Source organism: Ahaetulla prasina, chromosome 3, assembly GCF_028640845.1.
Source record: "Ahaetulla prasina isolate Xishuangbanna chromosome 3, ASM2864084v1, whole genome shotgun sequence".
NCBI classification, from domain to species: domain Eukaryota; kingdom Metazoa; phylum Chordata; class Lepidosauria; order Squamata; family Colubridae; genus Ahaetulla; species Ahaetulla prasina.
This window is the reverse complement of record NC_080541.1, coordinates 165,431,614-165,450,157: the sequence shown is the minus strand read 5'-3', so window position 1 is coordinate 165,450,157 and position 18,544 is coordinate 165,431,614. Positions and strand designations below refer to the sequence as shown.

The window sequence follows — 18,544 nt, the reverse complement described above, 5'->3', positions numbered from 1 at the left end:
TAGTTATTTTCAGTAAGTTTTTAAAAATTGGATCCCAATGCTTTTTCAAAACAGTTTATTATTTGTTAAACAAATATATACGGCCTCTCTAACTCACACGTAGGTGACTATTGCATTGTCATAAGAATACCTATATATTCTTAAAAGCTGCAATACTTGGCTTTCGGTGGGAATTTTTATTCTTACTGCAGATGTCCAGAGTTACATTATAAGAAAACAGTCTTGTAATATTTTCATGTGACGTATCAAAAACGTTACTTTGCTATGTCTCTGTGGCACTTGAGATATGTGCTAAGATTTTGCTCTGGTAGCCTTTGAGATACCGAAGACTGAGAATCCTGTAATAAACCAACTTTTGTCTCTGCACTTTTTACACACACAAGTAATGATTAACTAAAGTACTTCAATTACACAGTTTCGGAGGTGTGTACGTGCCCATGTTACTCATTTATAGTAGCAATAAGGAAGAAACTTGTAGTACCTTAAAGAGTAATTAAAGTTGTTATTCTTTAAGTTGCCACAAGACACTTTCTTATTTTAATTATTCAGTGAGTGCCTAGTATTATGTCTGCCAACTGAATTGGGATAACTATCTCTGAAACCAGTATATCGTTTCTTTTCTGTTCCTCAATGCTTCTCCAATGCTACTCATCAAACACTATTGCTTGAGCTCTTTCTCCTGCAGGTGTTACTTCCTCCTACTATTTTATTACTGCCAAAACATTCCTCAGTGTATCATTAGAAGCACTGGCTAGAAAATTGTGCGGCTCTCCGAAAGCATCAGGGGAAAAAAAAAAAAACAGGCAAAATTTGAAAGCAGCTTTCCCAAGCACTCAATGCATAGCGACGGAATGCCAAGCTGGCTGAAAATTTTAGGCTCTGCAGAGTGCCAGGATGTCAAACAGGTTTTGAGTAAGTAAACAACTTTCTTATTTCAGGAAAGAACTGAAGCAGAGGAGAGGGATAATTGAAGGAAAATGAAAAACAGGATAGGGTAATTTCCACTTTTATGAGAACCACCATCACTATTAACTGGGTATCAGTTCATTTAGGATAGTATTTCTGTACGTGAAACAGAATACGATCAAGTGTACGATAGGTAGTCCTCGACTTACAATAATTTGTTTAGTGATCTTTTGAAGTTGCAGTGGCACTGAAAAAAGTGACTTATGACTATTTTTGACACTTTTGACTGTTGTAGTATCCCCATGGTCATGTGATAAAAATTCAGATGCTTGGCAACTGGTTCATATTTATGATGGTTGCAGTGTCCCAGGGTCATGTGATCACCTTTGCAACCTTCTGACAAGCAAAGTCAATTCACTTAACAACTGCAGTATTAACTTAGCAACTGCAGAGATTCATCTAATGATTGTGACAAGAAAGGGGGCAAAAAGGAGGCGTAAAATGGAGCAAAATTCACTTAACAAATTTTCTCTTAGCATCATAAATTTTGGGGTCAATTGTGGTCGTACGTTGAGGACTAACTGTACTAGCAGATTTGTCTACAAGGGTGTCCAACCTTGCAGCATTGAAGACTTGAGGACTTCAACTCCCAGAATTCCCCAAGGTTGATATAGAAGAAATCAAGATGACAGCTGTAACCATGGGAATGAAACCCTCCCCCCTCTTTTATGTGTGTCACACAGAAGCCATGTGAAAAATGGCTGGGCTTCAATCCCACAATCACAGTTACCTTCTTGACTTTTGTGACACACACACACACTGCAGGTGCTATGATTGTGGAACGATCTATGAAATAACGTCTGTCCTGGAAATTCCATGCAAACAGAATCCTAATATAGAAAGGAGGAAAAATTCTGCCCAGTAATAATTGCTGTGTTATTTTATGGGGTAATTTGTGCTTTTCCTGTGTATATTCATGTTTTCCCATGTATATATGGGAAAACTCTGAAAGGCATGCCTCTTACCCAGGATTACATGAATGATTCTTATGAGCTCAGCTACCTGTGCTTTGGTGGACCCCTCCTGCCATAAAAACAATAATGGAATATTATAATGCATATAATGAAATCTGATTTTCAACATTTTCTTTGTGTTTGTTCAGAGAAATGGGAACAGTAGGTAGTAGAGGCATTATTTTGTAATAGCGATCTGTTGTTGCCAATTGTGTCTACCACCTCTGATTTAAGATACTAAATTTTAGTATTCACACTATGCTTATCGATTATGAATAAGTTGGTTGGTTGGAGGTTCACATTTTGGGCCCAAAATGTAAACATTACTTGCCTGACTTATTAAAAAGCATAATTATAAGAAGTTATTTAAAAAGCATGAAAATCAATAACTTAATTTTCATCTTTTAAAAAAAAGTAATAAAAGATGGGTGCCTGGTGTCTATTATGCCTAAAAGAGGTGTTGGTCCTATTCCCTTCTGCAGTTTGGAAAAGTGCTATTTAACAGCTCAAGTATAGTGCTGTAGTTTTTAATCTCCAAGACGCTACTTAGAATATGATCTCTTCTATCTATTATAGTTGAGTGAAGCCTTCTGTTTTACTTAGTCTCAGCTCTCCAACAACATCTGAGTATAAATAACATTATCTTTCATTCCCTAATTACTACAAAGATTATATATGTGTGTGTGTATGTATATATATATTTGTTTTCTGAGGTTTTCGCAAGTGTTTGAATGTAGGTCTTTGGTTATTCGGGTTTTTTCCCGCGTAAAATTGGAAGTGTTTTTTGAAGAACACAAGAACTCAGTGTTTTTTGAAGAACACAAGAACTCAGTCAAAAAAGAGGAACCCACTTCTTCCCTGGTCCAACATCTCAAAGCCACAGGACATGATACTGACTTTAAAAAGACCAGAACTATCGCCAAAACTGAACACTTTAACAACAGAATAATCAGAGAAGCCATCGAGATAGAAAAACGCCCACACAGCATGGGTTTGGGTTTGTGATCAGATTTTTCTAGTGCTTGGGTTTCAAAGTGTTCCATGTAGAGGTTGGCAATGACACGTGAGAGGGGTGATCCCATGGGTGCTCCTTCTATTTGTTTGTATTTTTGTCCGTTATAGATGAAGTATGTGTTGGACAGGCAGTGATTGGTCAGATCTAGGATGTGCTTAGCCCCCACCCAAACAGGACACACCCCCATCCAATCAGAGCACACAAAAAAAAACCCCAGCCAATCAGAGCACAGCCAAGCTCCCACCCAATCAGTTCAAACCCCCACTAGCAGTTAAAAAGGAAGAAACAGCTGTAATCACACATTGCTTCCAGAAGCACGAAGCTGAAGCCTGAAGATGACGAATGAGACTTCGTCGAAACGTCGCCAAGACACTTCCAATTTTACGCGGGAGAAAACCCGAATAACCAAAGACCTACATATATATAGGCTAGTTTCCTATTTCCACAGACTTCCAGGCCACCTGCAATTGAAGTCAGGCAAATTAAAAACACAGACCAAATCATACAATGAAACTATCAAGTTAAATCCAATATTGGCCCAGAATGACAAGATGCACAGGGAAAAACTACTGTAGACTAATTCTATCAGAATAAGAACACAATAATCCATCACTGCCAGAAGAAGCTAACATAATAGCTCTGATCAGTCTTGAGATAAAGTAAATTACTTTGGCTTTTTTTTTTTAAAAAAAAAGGCATGCACTCAAAAGTTTTTTACAAAACCGTTGTAATTAGTATTAATTCATTCTCCGACCTATGTAGAACCAGGAAGACTGTGCAAGCAGTATGTCATCCGTAGAAAAGATGTTATTCTACAAATGTTGAGGGAAACAAGAGGAGCACAGAAGTTTAAATTCTCCAGTAAACTGTCAATTATTTTGTATTTGTAAGGCAATATACGGACTGTATAGCCTGTAAAGCTTTCCAGCAGGCATCTGCAGCTGAATCAGGAGGGCACATCTTTCTACAAATGCTTGTTTTAATGTGATACCATGCTGATTTTCCACAGCTGTTCCATTTACATGAACCTATCCAAGAAAATTGTCTCCATAAGGTTCTCATTGCCTGTTTTTCAGGACAAGGGGTGGGGTCTAGAGTTAAGATTGATGGCCTGGCAACTATTTATTTTGCTTTTCATGAGCTATTTAATAATGGGTCAAAAGCAATAAAGTGTGTGAACCATCCTTCGTTGGAAAAGACAACTAGTTAAGTAAGTCCTAATTTCCATACATTTACATGGATCAAGGATTGCACCATTTATTTAGCTATGCAATTTATCCTTGCTTCAGTCCAGAGGGACTCTAGGGGTTTAAAGATCATTTTTTAAATAACCTAATGAAAACAATAACATTAAACCACAACTATAGCGCCATAACATATTACACTATTACCTTAAATACTACCTCTAGCCCTCATTGCTCTATAGCAGGGGTGTCAAACTGACGGCCTGTGGACTAGATGCATCATGTGCAGGTCACACCCACCCTGGCTCTGCAAAGGCAAAAAACATAGTGATATGTTATGTGATCAAGTTTGACAGCCATGCTCCATAGCTACTCCGGAAAGGCCTTCCAGAAAACCCAAGTTTTTACTAACCTCTGGAAGACCCTAAGAGTAGGGACCAGCCTCACCTCTGGGGGCTGGTCCAGAGCCACGAAATGGAAATTTCCACAAAAAATTGTTAGCTGCTTCATTTTTAGGCAGCCCTATAGAGTTACCTTGAAGTAAGATAGGCAGCGTATAAATGCTATGAATAAATAAATAAGTAAGTAAATAAATCCATGTTTGTGACTTATCTAATCATCTTAGTTCTTAGAAATGGTCTTTATTAAATAATAATGCAGGAGAGACATTAGTGAGAACACAAGCCGGAATCCAGTGTCTCGGGCGCATAAATATAAGTATTAAAAATTCTGGAATATATGGGTTTCACAGGGTCTCCCAAAACAATTTATGGGGCTAATATACAGTATTTATTCTGCATACAGCTTCCTAACATTTTCATTCTTCTCCCCAGAACTTCCTAATCAAAATAAAGATCCATGTTCAAATGAAGATTTTCCTCCATTATTTCTCTGTGGTAGATAACAAGATGCTTAACAGTTGAGCCCAGGGGTGAAATCTAGCAGGTTCTAACAGATTCTGGAGAACTGGTAGTGGAAATTTTGAGTAGTTCAGATAACCGACAAATACCACCTCTGGCTGGCTCCAGAGTGGGGTGAGAATGGAGATTTTGCAATATCCTTCCCCTGACACGCCCACCAAGCCACGCGCACAGAACCGGTAGAGAAAAATTTTGGATTTCACCCCTGGTTGAGCCCCTCTCTTGATAAGGACATATACCTGAATTGGCTTACAGTACAAACAACTTGATAATTTCAGTCGCAACCATAGTTGTTCCAGACCACTCATTTCTGTCCAGCAGATTTTTTTGCACAGCTTTAACCAACCTTTGCATAGAATTCAATGTCTTTGCTTTCTTCCTCTTGCTTTAGAGTTATCCTGCAGTGCTACATAGAACTATTCAAACTCTTCTGTACGGCTGGGCTAAAAAAAAGTCTAGACTAGGGGTGTCCAACCTTGGCAACTTTAAGACTTGTGGACTTTAGTTACCACAATTCCCATCAGGCATGCTTGAAATCCACAGGTCCTAAAGTTGCCAAATTGGACTCCTCTCGTATAGAACATGTAGCCTTGATGCATACTCACATGATTTCTGAAAATGAACAACACTGATATTTAGAATATTTTTTTACATGGGCTGTTCCTCTGCGCTACCAGTTTAATTACTTACCCAATAATTCCAGGATGAATCAGCCAAACTTTACCTTCCCTTTTGGCCAAAAGTAACCTAAGAATCTGCAGTCACATTTTTGATTTGTCCTTTTATAAAACCGGATGCCATTTCTTGGATCTTCTTTGACAACTGACCTCATATCATGTTCTATAGACATATTCCTGTCCTACTTTTCCCTTCTCCTCCCTATTTTCCAGTTTCTCATCTATGCTAGGTCAGAGCCATTTAGGTGAGTCATCACATTTTGCTTAATGTTCACATTTGCATCCTGTGTCTCATTCAGTCTAAACTTTTACTTCTGGTAACTGAACTATCTAAGCTGAATCTTTATCCTAGCCCTTGAATTAAAAAACAAAGTTAGATCATTATCTACGGTAGATAGAAATTGTGGGGATTGTGTGGAAGAATTTGATGGAAAGCTGACAACTTTAATAATTATGAATTGCAAGGATGGGATCCTGTATCCTTCAGACATTTGTGTTGTCTGTTGTTCTGTTGCGAGTAGTCAAGCTGTCCTCAGAAACATCAGGAAGGTCACGTTATCTATCCCTTGATAATGTCCCCTTTCTGGGAAAGCATATTGTCTTGGAGAGATAAAAACAAACCTGTCTCCAGCTTTTCAATGGTGGCATCGTCCAGGGGTGAAATCCAGATGTTCTGGAGAACTGGTAGTGAAAATTTTGTGCAGCTCAGAAAACCGGAAATTTTGAGTATTTTGGAGAACCGGCAAATACCACCTCTGGTTGGCCCCAGAGTGGGGTGGGAGTGGAGATCCTTCCCCCACTCCCACCAAGCTACACCACACCCACCAAGCCACACCCACAGAACCAGTAGTAAAAAAAAATGGATTTCACTACTGGCACCGTCCCTTTAAAACATGTTCAGGAAAGTTTCCCTTTCAACTTCTCTTGTTCCTTCTACTCATTAAAAACAATCATGGGAAATCTCTTGACATTGATTTCCTACTTGGTCCACTATGCTTTTTCCATAGACTCCAAGCTCTCATCCAGAACCAAACAGATGGATGAAGGCTTCAGCCTCCGACAGACTGCAGGTAATCCCTTCTTTTTATCTCTTCCTTCCAACTCCACAAAAGTATCTTTGTGGAAGAAAAGAGCTCTCTTTCTGATGTTATGGTCTGCATGAAAATGTCAGAAAAGGCACATGCTCAGGTCTTTTGAAAGCAGGTCAGAGTTCACTTCTGCCAGACGGACTGCTGGGCAGCTGAATGAGAAGTACATCAACATCATTGCCTTATCTAACAAAGTGAAACTCAATGTAGGGAAAAGTAGGGTACTGGTACAGATCAGGTGAAACTTGATTCAATAGCAGTAACTGCAAGATGGATCTTGCAGTGCTAGTCGACAATCACTTAAATATGAGCCAGCAGCGTACTACAAACATCAAAAAAGCCAACATAGCACCTCTTTATAAGCCCTTGGTAAGACTACACTTGCAATATTGCATCCAATTTTCGTCACAATATATTAAAAAATGTTGAGACTCTGGAAAGAGTTCAGGGAAGAGCAACGAAGATGATTAGGGAGATGGAGGCTAAAGCAGTTGCAGGAATTGGGCATTTCTAGTCTAGTGAGAAGGACTAGAGATGATAGGATAGCATCAAAGCACCAGAAGGCAAGACAAGCACCCATGGTTGGAAACTAACCAAGGAGAGAAGCAACCTAGAGCTAAGGAGAAAATTCCTGATGAGAATAAGCCAGTGGAATGATTTGCCTTCAGAAGTTGTGGGTGTTCCATCACTGGAGGCTTTTAAAGACACTAGACAGCCATTTGTCTGAAATGGTATAGGGCAGTGATGGTGAACCTTTTAGACACCAAGTGTCCAAACTGCACGCACATGCATGCCCAAACTGAAAGGTGCTGACGCGTATGCATGAACATGTGCATGCACGGATGTGCGTGAATGTGCGCATGCAAATGTGCACATGTGGACATGCGTGTTTGTGCGGATATGCAGACATGCATAGCAGAGACCCAAAGACTAGCTGGCTGGCGGGAGGCGGGGCATCCCAACACCAGCAGTGAGGCAAGAGGCAAGGTCTTTTTCTTTCATGAGCTTCTATTTCGTTGTTTGCAGGGAAACAGCTCATGAATGAAACGCCATGGAGATCTGACCTGGGGCGACCGCGCGGGTGCCAGCAGAGAGGGCTCTGTGCCCCACTTCTGGCACACGTGCTATAGGTTCACCATCACAGGTATAGGGTCTGTTGCTTGAGCAGGGATTTGGACTAGAACAGGGGTCTCCAACCTTGGCAACTTTAAGACTTGTGGACTTCAATTCCCAGCTTTGCTGGCTGAGGAATTCTGGAAGTTGAAGTCCACAAGCCTTAAAAGTTGCCAAGGTTGGAGATCCCTGGACTAAAAGACCTCCAAGGTCCCTTCCAACTGTTATTCTGTTTGATCAGCTCCAGCAAGGACAGACTTCTACTCATCAGGGTGCTATTCCTATGGGTGATAGCCAACCCTCAACCTTATGCCTGAACTGTTCCTACTCTGACGAGCCAGAGGGGAGAACTAGCGATATGACCAGGTTCATCAAGGCATGTGTTTCAGTGCAGTGTGTAAACAAAGCTTTTGATTAGAAATTACTTGTGGAGCTTTAGACGCTAGGTATAGAGAGAATGTCAAGTATATTATAGTTATATCCATGTAACAGGTGCTATATTCAGGGTTTCCAATTAACCAAGAAATAGTATAGGATAGTGATGGTGAACCTTTTCAGCCCAAACTGGAATATGCATGTGCGTCGGAGCCCCAGAAACTCGAAGACCAGCACACACACACTGGAAATCAGAAGACGAGGTGGCCAGCACACAGATGTGCACCAGCCAGCTGGTCTTCGCACACCAGAGCCCTGGAAACCCAAAGACTAGCTGGCTGGCGCACATGTGTGCCGGTCCCCCAGTCTTCTGGTTTCCGGCACGTGCATGCATCCCTGCCAGCTGGCCTTTGCGCCTGCCAGAGCGCTGGAAACCTGAAGAGCAACTGGTGACGGCACACATGCCCACAGAGAGGGCTCTGCATGCCACCTCTGGCACGCGTGCCACAGGTTCGCCATCATGGGTATAGGATATGCAAAATATTTCCCATTCAAAAAATTCCATTTCCAGTACAAAAAAGCTCCATCCCAAAGTGGAAAGCAAGTTTCATATACTACAAAATGAAACAAGCTATTTTGGCCATTTTTAAACTTTGTGTCAAGCTCCCAAATTAACTGAATCAGGCCATTTTGTTCTCTTCCCAGCTTTTGCAGGAAACTTAGTATAAAGCAAAAAGGTGAAATCGACAGAACAATTTCTTTTAAGGCTTTTTCTGACCCAACATCCATTTCACAAAAAAATAAAATGATGAGGCTCAGTTACAATTGTCAAGTCAGCTACTTCTGATAAGGAGAAGGGGGGAAAAAACAACCACTTACAAGAAAATGCCAATTTCACTAGCGCAAACAGGAGACATTTGGAAAAATGTAGCACAACTACCATTTTTAAAAGATCAGTGTTGCATCCAGGTTTATGCTTTCCTAAAAAGTTTTTTTTCTGCTGACAGTACAGATTCTTTCTTCACATAGCCTCAAAATCTATTATAATGCCTCCTTCAAACATTAAGGTCAGATTTTAGCAGCTGGGGAGAGGAGGGGGAAGAGAAAGGGAAAACCAGTTTCATTAATAGTCTGCTACAGCAAGATGACTTCCAGCCCATGTAAAACACACCAAATATGTACACACATGGCCTATAGTAATCTCTCATTGTGGAAAGCTCTTTGCCCAACTCCATTTAGCCCATAGCATGTGCTCTGCTTGTCTTTTGTACAGCATGGTTTAAAAAAAAATGCTGGCTGAAGCCATTCAACTTAAAAAAAAAAAACTCTGCAGGCCAAAGACGTTTTTGCAAATAAAGATTAGCAGAGAAGACCGACTGACACTTCACCTGTATATCCCAACTCTCCTGTTTTTCATTGTTTTAAATAAGAGGCAGTAGCAGTCCAATGATTCAAGCTTTAAGCTTTTTTTCTCAGAATGAGTTGTGGGAATAGTGAAATCCCAATCCCATTATTCAAATTTCTATGATGTGGAAAAGTGAGATTTCTGGAGCAGGTTCCTCCCAGCTATATGGTTTTATAAAATAGTGTTTTTGTTTAGTTAAATTCTGGGTAATTAGAAAAAGAGTGCAGTACTATTCTCTAAGCCCCGAGGGAGTTTATTAGGCATCAGTTGTTGCATAGCACCCTCTAGTGGCTCTGTCCAAAGTTTGAAGCACAATCAATTACGGCCTTTATGAGCAATAACTATTCTGCAGCAAGTTATAAAATCTCCATGGAAAGTCATTATAAACAAGTTGTTTCCAATTACAGCACACGTTTACTCAGGCACCCATTTTTAATGCCCAGAGTGATAAGTTCTTTATGCAATATTTATAGATGATGAATAGTCAACAGGTTTTCTTTTTTTTTTAAATCCCAATTTTTGCAGCATGTGCAGCTAGAAACCTACAATGTGCTTTTAAGAGTACGGTTTGCAATTGACAGCATAAGCCAGGGGCTGATGGAACTGCCCCACAGTTCTGAAATGCAATCCTACGAGTCAAACACAAAGAAACCTACTATGTATTACGTTTCTTTTATATGAAAAGTCCCCTTTAGGCCAATTTGAAACAAGGAAAATATTTTAAATATCTTCACGTCATTAAGGAGATACAACATTGCCAGGAAAAGCCTTTTCTATTATTTGAGTGGTTAATTCCTTTCACTTCCTCGTAAAAATGCACACGCACTGGGCAAATATACCTGTACTCTGCTTTTACATGAAATGAAAGTAGTTCAGTCATTCTTTCTGTACAAAGGCACGCTATTTACAACATTCGTTACACACAGTATAAATGTAAACATTTCTTTCAATAAAATTATGTTGCAATGACTGCAAATTCCATATATATTTTGGGAGGCTTTTCTTTCCTTTTAGAAATCAGTGGTTTCAGTGTCATGCTAGGATCTCAGTAGGACATACAAGCCATTATATCACATGCAATTTGATTGACGTAATAGCCTGGGGACGGAACAAATGTATGGATTAGACTTCATATCAAAGCAACTCTATATGGCACGGTATGATAGAAGAGCCTTACATGCAATTAATTAAATCAAATATATGCTGACTTTCGGTGAGAAAGCGCTATAAATTTACGATTCAGCAGTACTTGCACAAGTTGCACACCACCATAATCACAACTGAAGGGACTTGGCTTCACAATGGAACAAGAAAGGCTAGGGTGAAGATACAGTACATTAGCCTGCCGATGATATTCAGGTTAAAAAGAAATAGATCTATAAAGTAATTTTGCAGCTTTCTCCTATGCCTTTATAGATAGTCTTTTTCCCTTGTATGTATCTGCATTTTATGTTGTGGGTCCGAAGTTTAGAATTTGGACAAGAATTGGAGGGTATCTTTTCTCAGATCCATAACATTAAGAACATCCTATTCTATAGACATACTAAATTCCATAAATTTGTTTCTGTTCAATTCAGTTCAGTTCCACAAAATGTGGTGCAAAGGTAAACCCAATCTTAATTTCCCCTTCAAATACTGTCGGCATGGATCAACAACCGAGAAATGAAAGGCTGAGATTATCCGTAATTCTGATATGCTTTTAAACCGATTGTTGCCTTTTCAGAAGGATATGGTAAAGCTTATTTTATAAAATATGGCATAGCTTGATGTCTCTGGAGATTCTCAGTCATCCAGATCATGGTTGTCCCAAAGGTTCTTTTTCAAGAGGCAACTGGACTTTCTGGTTTTTCTTTGAAGAAGTTTCACTTCTCATTCACTTGGATGAAAAAGAACCTTTGGGATATGGTATAGATTGTTTTATAAAATAGAAATGCGCGTGACAGCCTCTAGGGAATATACATTAAACGTAACGTGGTGGTTTTTCCTAAACAGAACGGCAATATAATTATTTCAACATCGAGCTAATAGTGCTTGGTCCAAGTAAAACATTATCACTTCAATTTTTTAGAGCGATAGACAGCTACTATCTAAATGGTGGGCTGGTAAATGGTTCATTTTCCTGCTGTATAACTGTAATTTTAGAAGATTAGAAGTTATGCCAGAGGTCAGATAGTTCACCATGATTGCTTCATACTGTCTTTCATTAACAGTAATTTTCTTCAGCCACACTGGATTCGGTTACTCTCAACGATGGCCACTTCATTATAAAGTGGTCAATTTTTCTTTCCAGTGTTATCACGTTGGCAGGTCATTTGGACACATGCTATTTTCCTCAGCAGTATCGGTCCATTCCTCATTTTGGTAGGCTGAAAGGAACAGGTTTTCTAACTGTGTCAGGAATTCTTCAGCAATGAAGCTATTGGCTACACTGTCCAGAGTCTTCCTCATGCACTCCAAAAGCTAGTTTTAAGATGGGAGAATAAAGACAAAAATAATGTCAGAGTTGCTGAAATAACATTTAGGAGTTATGGGGTAGCGGGGAGACAACTAAACATTTATTATGATTCTTCAACCAAAACTTATTAAGACCTTAGGTCCAAGTTTATTTACATACACTCACAAATGTATATCACACACACTACCTATCACTAGCTATCACAGATTCAATAAATTGCTTTTCTGCAGAGAACATTCTTCATGACGAATAGCCAGTTTGTTAATGTAGTTGTACTTCATATTCTGCTAGAGGTATTATATGTGATTATATCTGAAACATGTCAAACATTACCCAATGCAAATATTCTATATATAGAAAGCCATATCAATAGCTTTGCAAACACGTCTCTTCAATCCAAGAAATGTGTTCTGTGCTGCTCTGCCCTTTTTTTCACTGAACAGAGGCAATTTTTGTGAGACTTGTTAAAATGAGAGTTGCAGCACTAATCTTCTTATTACACCATTTATCCATCAAAGTTTACATAAGGATTTCTTGAGATAATGATAGTCCAAATTCATTCTGCAGCATGTTATAGTCTATGCGGAGTTTGAATTTGGGGAAGTGTTGGTTGGTGATTGGAGGCTGCTTGGCAAATATTGTTTGACTGATGTTTGGAAATGGTGCTAACCCTATTTTGATTGGTCCACTATTGTGTGGTGTGAATCAGCCACTTGAATGAATGGTAAGAGTGTATTTAGTTCCATTGATTCAAATAAAGGAACCATCAATACATTTATGGAACTAGATATAATCTACTACCTGCTCCTCACTTTTCAACTAGTGCACAGAGAAAGCCTGCTGGAGTACCAAGTGAAATATCTGTAAAAAACAGGATCTCCTTAAGCCTAAAGAACCTCAACTTCATATAATGATCAACAGATCATTGTAAACAAAATCATGTAGACTGAAACTGATGGGAAAAGATAAAAGTGAGAAGACTCAGTGTGGGGACATTCATTTCTGCAAGGATCATCTATTGGGGTAGAATTCTGGCCATTTTAAGCTATTTAAGATTTATATATCTTGATGAAAATCAAGACAGCCAGGCCATAGGTTTCGGAAGACAAGTTTAATCCACCCAAGAGAATTCTATTTTGCCAAACTTTCACTGATTTCAGTATTTTATAAGAGTAAATTGCTTGGGAGTCTCAGCAAAGAAATGATAAATATATGCAAATATGTAATCACTCGTTCACAGATTTTTAGCACGCTTTCTCTCATATTTAACAGGTTGGATCCAGATTTAGATACACCAAGCACACATGACTGAAACCAATGCCATGAGTTGTCACACTTAGAACAATTCTACTGAAATCAGAATCCAACTCAAGATTTCTATAGTAATTAGGCACAATTATGCTGCCTGAAATTTCAGGTGAGAAACAAAGAATTTTATAATGATTACCTTCTGCAAACACGTTAGGTCTGAATCTCTATGGAAGATTTTATCCATGGGCACACAACTATTGAATGAAACATGGCAAGACAATGTCAGAGGATATATAAAAGTGCTTTTTATTGAAATACATACTAAATTGGACTAACTTGAAAGATTCCAAAATGCAAGCAGCTACACACCTATGAGACAGTCTGTATTTTTCAATTATCCACTGTGTTTTTTCTAATACTATCTCCCACTGAGGCTCTTCCAACATTTGTTGCACTTCAAACTTGTATGGCAGGCCTGTAAGCCATTAAAACATATATCACATTATACAAAATCATATACAAAAAATGCTACTCTCTTTGATTTAAACTTTATTGTTCACCTCCCTTTATTTGCACTGACAAAAAAATGCACAACACTGGTTTATAACATCAAGACCTTGATCTAATTAACTTAATTACAGACCAAATTAGCTTAAGTTCTAAAATCAGGTTCAAATCTGTGTCGAATTGCTCATTTAATTGCTTGTCCATAGTATAATTGAGCAGAAAATGCATGCCTTGTTAATTTCAAAAATGAGATGTATTATACAAACTATAAAGCCATTTGATTATAACTGGAAACATTCGACATCTTGGATACTCAAACCTTTAATTATTGAAATTGATATTAATTTCTTTTCCTCCCCTCTTTCTATCACAGATAATCCTATACTCCAATTTATACAAACTTCAATTGTCTTCATGCTTTGGATATCAATTTACAAAGGATTATTGATAATATCAAGAGATTAAAGGCTAGATACAGATTTTATAAATCCACAGGCAAGTTCTCTTATTGCTTAGTTTTTTCCAATTTAACCAGCTTGCTCTGCTGATAATATTTTTAAAAACTGGGTTTAACTAAATTACTCAAACCCCCAAATCTGCTTTCTACACTTTTCCTATACACAACAGGCATTTCAGATACTTAAGACAACCATATGTTCATTTGTCTAAATTCTACATTAAAGACAAAAAGATAATTTATAAACTGTACTAGTTACTAAATGTAGTCAGGCAGATGCTAGCAACCATCTGACAGTCTGTGAACGTCAGACTGAATCGGAGTTCTAACATTCTAATACAAACCAGAAACAAAACAACTCTTTGGGTGTCAGGCACAAGGGTAATAATGCAGACCCTCCCCCTTTGTAAATATGCTTTAACAAAAAGACCCAAATTGAACAATATAATATAATCTTGCATATTTTGCCTCCCATAAATATTATGGGGAAATGTTCAATTCTGTTAATTTTGGATCATTTTAAAAGTATCTTTTAAATGTGTAATTTAAGTTTGGGGTGCATAAATGTCTCCTAGGAATGTTATGACCACTGACGTGGCTATAAACACTGCATTGCTAGTCACAAGGCAAACAACTAGGTCTAGTATAATTGCAATGCGATCCAGATTATAGTTAAATATTCTTAAAATTGATATGTACTTCCACTTTTCAGTATCCCTGAGCCAGCATGGTCATTTCAATATAGGCTTGTATTCAGGGTAGGGGAAGCCCACTTACTCCAACCCCCAAAGCTTGCTTTACTGTAAATGCAAACACAGGTCACAGATTCCTGTAACACTAGCACCTCAGTACGTAAGATTCAAATTCATGAATTAACATTCAGTTTGTAAAAACTAGCATATACTTTTCTTCCCTACCCCCAAGGTTTCTAATTAAGCATAGTTTAATTATAATGACTCTTTCTCTTATCTCTCCAAAGCCTGCTTTTAAAACACATTGAAATAGAACCTATAACAGAGAGGATTATTTTTAAAAAAACCACTTACGGTAGGATCCATCTGAACTAGTCTCATCACTAATCACAAGGCAAGTGATCTGAGAATATGGAAGAGGATTATTTCGATTGTAAGGACTTATAATCATTCCAACAAACATTGAGCCACCTCTGGAAAAATAGCTCTGGAGAAAAATAAGAATGCAATAAACAAAAACATACTTTTCTTTCTCTGCATATAATCAATCAGAATGCAAAGGTTATCAATAATGGTGGTATATTGTGGTTTTATTATTCAAAGTTGTATATGGCTAATAAATAAACAGCATCATTTCCAACAGTTATAAGTTCTATCCCTTTTATTCAACAGGGAGATATTACCTGGTATTTTGCTTGGGTATCAATATCACGTAGGGAAGGATTAGGGTCAAAGGCAGGATGAGAATGGTACCATCCAATGATACTGTAACCTCTAGCAGCAAGTATCTCTGATGCTTGAGTTTGAGACACTGGATCCATTTCACACTGCAACCCTGTACTAAGGCTATTGCAGGGTTCTGCTGCACAGACCTGTAAGTTAACAAAAATGAATTTAATGGGGATGCTACAGTTGAATGGATTGGGGGTTTTTTTAGATTCTGAAGAACATGTTCTATTTTAAAATGGATGTCTGAATTCCAAATGTGCAATGATTAAGCTCTTAAGATGATGCTCATAAATGGATACTTTAACTACTCTGGTTCAGTTTAGTCCACTGTAATGCATCTCTTGTACTCAAAGTTGTAGTCCAAATTATTCCCTGAAGTAATAACAGAACTGTTTCCCTGTTTCTCTATTTCCCTAAAGGAGACATAGGAAAGCATCCCCATAGGGACTTAGCGTGATGTCTAGAATTCATAGCAAATAGGTAAAAGCCCTTTTAAATTTAAAAATCAATATGATACTTACTTCAACTATTCCATCAGTTTCAGAATATCTTCCACCTAGCAAACCAATTACTTCTGCCATTGAAACATGAGCGTGCTAAAAATACAGGAAAATAGCAATAATAATTCAACAATCATTTGTAAAATGTTGGCAATTTTTGCCCATTGTCATTCTTTCTCCAACATATATAGAAAAGAAATATTCAGGTAGAGTTATAAAGATTGGGACATTTTATCCCAACTATTTTCTTAAGTATTGTGTTTAGAGACACTAGAAGCTTATGTGATAAAGCTCTATGAAACAGTTGCTACCTCTTGAATTGTTACAAATGGGAAAATTTGTACATGAGAAGTTACTGCCTTGACTAAGCTCCTCAGAGAGGGAATGGTATACTGAGATGGAGTTTTATTTATTGTCCCTAACTAATAAACAAGTAAAACAAGCACGAAAATATGTTAGAAGATGAAACTTATATGAGATGTGTGATATGTAATGTCATATAAAGCAGGGGTCACCAACTTTTCGGACCTCAAGGACCACTAAATTCATAATTTTAAATCCTGCGGACCACTAATATGATTTTTTTAAAAAGATAAATAGTATTTAGTGCAATATAAAAAATGTAAATAACAGACTTCCTGTTTGGCACCGTAGGTGATGGCGGTGATCTTTACGATCACCAACCTCTGGATTATGTGGAATCGCTAGGACAGCTTAAATCTGCTGTCCAGCGGTTCGGAAAACCCCCTCTTCGGGAGAAGGAGAAGGGGTGAGCTGAGGGCAGAGGTTGAATTTCCCTAAAGCCCCTGAGAAAAAAGGGGTTTGAAGGGTTAAGTTCCCTCCAGCAACCCGAAGAGCTCCAGATCCGAGGATTCTTCTGCTTTGGCGGAACCAATCACCACGACCAAACGCCGAGATTTATTTTGGACAATAAAGGATTATACCGACAGAACGAAAGTGGGAGAACTTTATGCAAGTAGCCAAGCCGATTCCCGATACTTTGTAACAAGCTTGAAAACAGCAAGAAAATGGAGGCGAATTGTTAACAAGTTAACGAGTGGAAAGCGAAAGTGATACTTTCAGCGTGTGCCTCTGCAGTTGGTAATTTGCATGTTACTTGCTGCTTTAACTCTTTGCTGCCTGATGATAGAATCTAGGAGATTTTTAAATACTGCTTTAAAAGACTGTGTTTCTCAGAAGTTAAGAAGATTTAAAGTGAATATTAAGTTGGAAATAAATAAATAAATAATTTTATAGAAGATGGCAGCCAAACAATTAAAGTCTACTGTAACAAAGAGCTCTGGAACTTTATCAGCTGGTGCCTCTCCAGCTCATACAGCAGAGACTAGAACATTGAATTTAGAGGCGTTACAAGAGAACTTAAAAGGCTTTATAGAAGAAAAATTTAAAGTAATAACTGATGAGATGTCTGAAATGAAAGAGCAGATAACAGAAATTCAAGTGAGAAATAAAGAAGTTAAAGAAGGATTTGTAATTGCAGTAGAAAGTTTGGCAACGAATGTGATTTTATTAGAAGAGGAGGTTGAAGTAATTAAGCAACATAATTCAAAATTAGAAAATAAAATGGCTGAATTTCAAAGTAAAATGGAAAAACAGATGATGAAATAGTTTTGATACAATACAGAAATATGGAATTTGCTCTAAGAATTCGTGGTCTGAAAGAGAATAAAGAAGAGGATTTAAGGAAATTTTTCTGAAGTATTTGCTGAGATATTAGCAGCTCGTCCAGCAGATGTGGCTTATCAAATTGATAAAATATATCGTGTGAATTCTTGGATAGCAAGGCAAAAAAGTTGCCAAGGGATGTTGTTATTTATTTTACAAATAGAACAGTGAGAAATCAGATTTTGCAAGCCTCATATAAGGGGAGAAGATTCAGATTGCTGGTCAGGATATTTTAATATTAAAGGAAATTCCACCAAAATGTTAAGGGCTAGAAAGGAATTTGCCTTCCTGGTGAATGAACTTAAAAACGTCAGATTGAATATAGATGGGATATTCCAACTGGTATAATAGTATATTATGCAGGAAAGTACATCGTCTCAATACAGTTGGAAAAGCAAGAGAATTTTATGTTGAGGCATTAAAGTTGGAAGTCTTTCTCCACTGGATGCTAGAAGAAGGAGACTGAAGTGAAGGAAAGAGAAGTGAAGCAGGTTCAAGAACAGATTGCGATGGAAGAAGATTTATTACAAGTGTTGGAAATACCTATGACGGGTCCAGATTCAAAAGAACA

At 38.0% G+C, this 18,544-nt stretch overlaps 1 protein-coding gene and 1 long non-coding RNA gene across 2 annotated transcripts in view; one reads left to right on the top strand and one right to left on the bottom strand.

Moving 5' to 3' along the window:
• Positions 1-950: 950 nt before the first annotated feature.
• LOC131193921 (uncharacterized) lies at positions 951-15,406 on the top strand. Its single transcript, XR_009154061.1, has 4 exons — positions 951-4,144; positions 6,723-6,785; positions 13,424-13,568; positions 14,283-15,406. It is a non-coding gene; the product is annotated as an uncharacterized LOC131193921 (long non-coding RNA).
• MYSM1 (Myb like, SWIRM and MPN domains 1) overlaps positions 10,353-18,544 on the bottom strand; it is a 33,947-nt gene continuing 25,755 nt past the window's right edge. The window contains exons 15-20 of the mRNA XM_058174341.1: positions 16,309-16,383; positions 15,742-15,930; positions 15,413-15,545; positions 13,772-13,877; positions 13,599-13,656; positions 10,353-12,156 (exon numbers count right to left, since the gene is read on the bottom strand). Of these exons, the coding sequence (XP_058030324.1) occupies positions 11,992-12,156; positions 13,599-13,656; positions 13,772-13,877; positions 15,413-15,545; positions 15,742-15,930; positions 16,309-16,383 (726 nt within the window). The 3' untranslated portion in view covers positions 10,353-11,991. The remainder of the gene's footprint in view (positions 12,157-13,598; positions 13,657-13,771; positions 13,878-15,412; positions 15,546-15,741; positions 15,931-16,308; positions 16,384-18,544) is intronic.